This window comes from Rhinatrema bivittatum, chromosome 3 (genome assembly GCF_901001135.1).
Source record: "Rhinatrema bivittatum chromosome 3, aRhiBiv1.1, whole genome shotgun sequence".
NCBI classification, from domain to species: Eukaryota; Metazoa; Chordata; class Amphibia; order Gymnophiona; family Rhinatrematidae; genus Rhinatrema; species Rhinatrema bivittatum.
The window spans coordinates 303,355,316-303,361,315 of NC_042617.1; the positions used below are offsets into that span (position 1 = coordinate 303,355,316).

The 6,000-nt window shown below is 42.6% G+C and overlaps 1 protein-coding gene across 4 annotated transcripts in view; it reads right to left on the minus strand.

Moving 5' to 3' along the window:
* The window catches only part of AAAS (aladin WD repeat nucleoporin), a 178,749-nt gene extending 175,123 nt beyond the window's left edge, over positions 1-3,626 (minus strand). The window contains exon 1 of one of the 4 annotated variants that reach the window (XM_029595084.1): positions 3,502-3,626. Coding sequence is in view for 1 of the 4 variants with exons in the window: in XM_029595083.1 (XP_029450943.1) it covers positions 3,217-3,219 (3 nt within the window). In the remaining 3 variants the exon portion in view is untranslated. The other 3 variants (XM_029595086.1, XM_029595083.1, XM_029595085.1) reach the window with 3 other exon arrangements.
* Between the last annotated feature and the right edge of the window lie 2,374 nt (positions 3,627-6,000).

Sequence of the window (6,000 nt, forward strand, 5' to 3'; positions counted from 1 at the left end):
TTAACAATAGCAGCTCTGCAGATAAGAATTCCCCGCAAATAAGCTTTAAAGCAGTCTCATATTACTGTAGGTGACTCTTCCCCATTTTCATTGGTTGTAAAAAAGGACTAAATTTCCTTTCCTAACTGTAGATTAAAAGTCTTGATCTTGCAACAGTGATTCATTAAGGTGCCAGAATTTATGGCCTTGATCTATATTGGCAAGGGATACCTGAAACCATATGGGTGCATAATCTGACCAAACAATCACATGGATCCCTTCAGATAGTATATTAGGATATAGGGTCTTTTCTACAAGAAAATAATCTATTCTAGAATAATTATCGCGTGTGTGGGAGTAATATGTAAAAGAGCGGGAAGTAGGGAAGTGAACATGCCACACATCTACAGAGACTCCACTACGAAGCAAGAAATCTGTGAGGGAGTCGGTTGGACCATTAGATGACAGAGGGGTTGAAGGGGCTCTTAGGGAAGACAAGGCCATTACAGAAAGACTAAATGAATTCTTTGCTTCCGTGTTTAATAATGAGGATGTTGGGGAAATACCAGTTCCGGAGATGGTTTTCAGGGGTGATGAGTCAGATGAACTGAATGAAATCACTGTGAACCTGGAAGATGTAGTAGGCCACATTAACAAGCTAAAAAGAGTAGCAAATCACCTGGACCGGATGGTATGCATCCTAGGGTACTGAAGGAACTAAAAAATGAAATTTCTGATCTATTAGTCAAAATTTGTAACCTATCATTAAAATCATCCATTGTAACTGAAGACTGGAGGGTGGCCAATGTAACCCCAATATTTAAAAATGGCTCCAGGGGCGATCCGGGTAACTACAGACCAGTGAGCCTGACTTCAGTGCCGGGAAAAACAGTGGAAACTATTCTCAAGATCAAAATCGTATAGCATATAGAAAGACATGGTTTAATGGAACACAGTCAACATAGATTTACCCAAGGGAAGTCTTGCCTAACAAATCTGCTTCATTTTTTGAAGGGGTTAATAAACATGTGGATAAAGGAGAACCAGTAGATGTAGTGTATTTGGATTTTCAGAAGGCATTTGACAAAGTCCCTCCTGAGAGGCTTCAAAGAAAACTAAAAAGTCATGGGATAGGAGGTGATGTCCTTTTGTGGATTACAAACTGGTTAAAAGACAGGAAACAGAGTAGGATTAAATGGTCAATTTTCTCAGTAGAAAAGGGTAAACCGTGGAGTTCCTCAGGAATCTGTACTTGGACCGGTGCTTTTCAATATATATATAAATAATCTGGAAAGGAATACGACGAGTGAGTTTATCAAATTTGCGGACAATACAAAATTATTCAGAATAGTTAAATCACAAGTGGATTGTGATACATTACAGGAGGACCGTACAAGACTGGAAGATTGGGCATCCAAATGGCAGATGAAATTTAATGTGGACAAGTGCAAGGTGTTGCATATAGGGAAAAATAACCCTTGCTGTAGTTACACAATGTTAGGTTCCATATTAGGAACTACCACCTAGGAAAAAGATCTAAGCATCATAGTGGTTAATACTTTAAAATCGTCGGCTCAGTGTGCTGCAGCAGTCAAAAAAGCAAATAGAATGTTAGGAATTATTAGGAAGGGAATGGTTAATAGAACGCCTCTATATCGCTCCATGGTGAGACCACACCTTGAATACTGTGTACAATTCTGGTCGCCGCATCTCAAAAAAAGATATAGTTGCGATGGAGAAGGTACAGAGAAGGGCAACCAAAATGATAAAGGGGATGGAACAGCTTCCCTATGAGGATAGGCTGAAGAGATTAGGGCTGTTCAGCTTGAAGAAGAGACGGCTGAGGGGGGATATGATAGAGGTCTTTAAGATCATGAGAGGTCTTGAACGAGTAGATGTGACTCAGTTATTTTCACTTTCGAATAATAGAAGTGAAGGAGTTCAATTTCGTGAACATCTGAAGAATGAAATAACTGAAAGCCTCTCGACTAACCATGCCAGCAGTGAAACGCACGGCCATTTTGGATGTACTAACATTTGCAACGCAAACGGCACATAATGCGTAGTGACGCAGTTACGCACTAACATTTAGTGTAACATGACTCCATTTTGGAATAATAATTTGTATTGTATTAATACGAATGCTGCTATAAAATGTCTAACACGTCAATTAATGACGAAACAATAGTCTGATTATAAGCTACACCTACTAGGGGACCACGCTAGCAAATGCTTGTTCAGCAGTTTGTAAATTGTTTGTTCAGCAGAAATTAGAACGCATGTGTGAAAGATAAGAACTGTAAGGTGTATAAAAGTTTGCTCCTAAGGGGGCGTGGCATGCAGTTGTACTAAGCCCTTGTCTTAGCTGCATCTTGCTGGCAATAAAAGTCTATCTTTACGGATCAGTTGTCTGGGCCTCCTTACTGACTTTTAGAGACGGTTACAGAAGGACTAGGGGGCATTCCATGAAGTTAGCAAGTAGCACATTTAAGACTAATCGAAGAAAATTCTTTTTCACTCAGCGCACAATAAAGCTCTGGAATTTGTTGCCAGAGGATGTGATTAGTGCAGTTAGTGTAGCTGGGTTCAAAAAAGGTTTGGATAAGTTCTTGGAGAAGTCCATTAACAGCTATTAATCAAGTTTACTTAGGGAATAGCCACTGCTATTAATTGCATCAGTAGCATGGGATCTTTTTAGTGTTTGGGTAATTGCCAGGTTCTTGTGGCCTGGTTTTGGCCTCTGTTGGAAACAGGATGCTGGGCTTGATGGACCCTTGGTCTGACCCAGCATGGCAATTTCTTATGTTCTTATGATATTCATAACTATGAACTATAACTTAGACTTTGACCTTCTTTTACATAGGTACACTATACCTATGTAATGCTTAAATATGATATAACACTTTGAACTCTGGAAAAGCATAACTTAAATAAACAATGATCATGATAGTTTGGAAGGAGCAATGGGTAGGGAAACACAACAGCGGGGAAGGCAAAAGGCGGCAGGGGAGAGGACGCCAAATTAGCACTAGCGCCCACAATATAAGGGGGTGGGGGAGGGAGAAACGGCACTGCCCGCTAACCTATACCTATGCTTCAGCGCCTCTGGACTCAAGAACCACAATGCATGCTCGGGCTTCACGTTCCCATAGCAACCACAGGACTACAACCCGTCACTTACAGAAAAGTGTTCAGTCCATCCTCATGAGCCCAGGAACCGAGTCACCCAGAACCTACCATTCACACCAGCTCCTGATCGCGCTGCTCTCACAGCATCTGTTGCGAAACCCAGTTCTTCACCCACGACTCAGAACTTCAATTCCCAATCGCCCCAAGTCAGCTGGCCCACCCCTTCCCTCTTCAACAGCGCTCGGCAGCGTGATGCGCACCTTATAGTCATTAACTAAAAATACTACTGCTAGCTGCAAGGAAGATGGTTAAATATTTCTTATGACGCTCATGTTATTTTATCTAAACACAAATCTTGCTTTCTATCGAAAGTTAGAAACTACAGTTACCCACTTCCCGGGATAGGAACAGCGATAGCCGCAAGCCGCATGCGCAGTATTATTAAGTACCCCGGAAACCGGAAGTAGCTGTTGGATGTTCAGCAGGTTGTTGTCGGCAAGCAACCTGTAATTTTTCCGTGTTGGTACGCGTTCACAAAGTGTTAACCTCCCTTAGCTAGAGCTAAATGTGGCAGCTGGAGAAAATAGAGTCCAGGCATATTTTCGGTGACAAAAATAAAAAAAAAACCCCGCCTATAAATTTAAAAAGTAGAGCAATTTGGCGGGAAATCGACTAGTTGACAACACCGAAAAGGATGCTGATGCGACCTAGGATACGCCTCCCGGGCAGGCGGAAAATCTATGAAACCTTGTTAACTCAAAAGGGAAGAAGGGTCATGCAAATTATCTTTCTTCCTCCCCTGACTTAAACTGCCATGGATTAGCTGGGGTGAGGAAATGTGCAAATCTCTCAGACCCAAGTTCGGATTCTGCCCAGGGTGCTATGCCTAGGGGTTGTTAACGCAGAAACAACGGAAGCCTTTTTTTGGGGGCCGTATGCAAATTGTTTGCAACTTCGTCTTTTATGTTTATAATTAATGTAATTCTATCTAACTTACTTTATATAGTTTACTCAAAGAATATAAGTAATATAACAAGAGGAGGTTTGGGAGCAGGATAAAGGGGTGGGTGCAAGGGAGAGGAAGATGGGGAGCAAGAAGGGGTGGGGAAGAGGTTGACTGGTTGAGGATGGGAAGAGAGGTGGGGTATTGAAGGGGAGGCCAGAACAGAGCAGGGAGAAGGTAACAGGCTGATAACCAGGGAAGCTAGGGACAAATTCAGAACAATACTACACCTATACAAAACTAACATTGACAGCGCCAAACGGGAATACTATGCAAAGAAAATCCACGATCACCAATACAACCTTAGAGCCCTCTTTAACCTCATCTCCAAACTTACACAGCCCACACAAACTCCACCCACCAACGGAAATGTCACAATAACATGTGACAAACTAGCCCAGTTTACTTAGACAAAACCACCAAACTGATAAATGCGAACCCACAAGCAACCAAGGAAACACTGACCCCCCAACCCAGGTCAGTCACCACCAATTGGACCACCTTCAAACCCACTGCCTCCACAGAGATAAAAACCATCATTCAAAAGATAAACCCAGCCACCCACCCCCTCGACCCCATACCAATCAAAACCCTGAAGCTAATAAAAGAAACCATCGCTAAACCTATAGCGGATATCATCAACATATCCCTAGAACAAGGAATCTTCCCTGAAGCCCTGAAATGTGCCATTATCAAACCCATACTCAAAAAGCCACACCTAGAAACTCCGACCCAACCAACTTCAGACCCATATCGAACCTACCTTTCTTATCAAAAATTCTAGAAAAAACTGTAAACGCCCAACTCTCCGAACACCTGGAATCCCAAAAAATTCTATACCCATCACATCACGGATTCAGGAAAACTCTAAGCACAGAGACCCTATTACTAACCCTAACCGACTCAGCACTCAGAGGTCTAGATGCCGGCAAATCCTACCTCCTAATACTGCTAGACATATCTGCCGCATTCGACACCGTCAACCACAACACCCTGATAACCAGACTGAATGAGATTGGTCTAGACGGCACCAGAATAAAATGGTTCAGCTCCTAGCTATCCAACAGAACATACAAAGTATCACTCAACAACAATGAATCTAAGCAATTCCCCCTACCACACGGCGTCCCCCAAGGATCGGCACTCTCCTCCACTCTATTCAACATTTACATGTTCCCACTATGCAAACTCCTAACCGACCTAAGACTCCAATTCTTCCTCTACGCCGACGATGTCCAGATCCTCCTCCCCACCAAAGAAAACAAACTGAACACCCTGCAGCAATGGAACTCCATCTTAACCCAAATCCAAAAACTTCTATCCCAAATATCACTCACTCTTAATCACACAAAAACAGAAATACATTTCTAACAAACTCCCAGCATGGAACACCCAAGACCGATATTTCTCGCACATCAAGAGCCAACTCGTATCAACTACAAGAGACCTAGGCATTATCTTAGACTCCAACCTCAATCTGAAAACATACATCAACACAATAATAAAAGGATACTTCAAACTTCAAGTCCTCAAGAAGATCAAACCCCTTCTACTCATCCAAGATTATCGATCAATACTCCAAATCCTCATATTCTCCAAACTCGACTATTGTAACTCCATTCTCCTTGGGCTCCCAACCTCCACCCTAAAGCCCCTCCAACTACTGCAAAATGCGGCAGCCAGATCCATCACAAACAGCAAACGATCCACACACATCACCCCCATATTAAAAGACCTCCACTGGCTCCCGATAACCCAGAGAATTCAATACAAAGCCCTTACCCTCATACACAAAACAATCCACGACAAAACGACAGACTGGCTAACAGACAGCCTTATCCCACACACCTCCCAAAGAAACCTGCGATCCAAAAACACCGGACTACTTA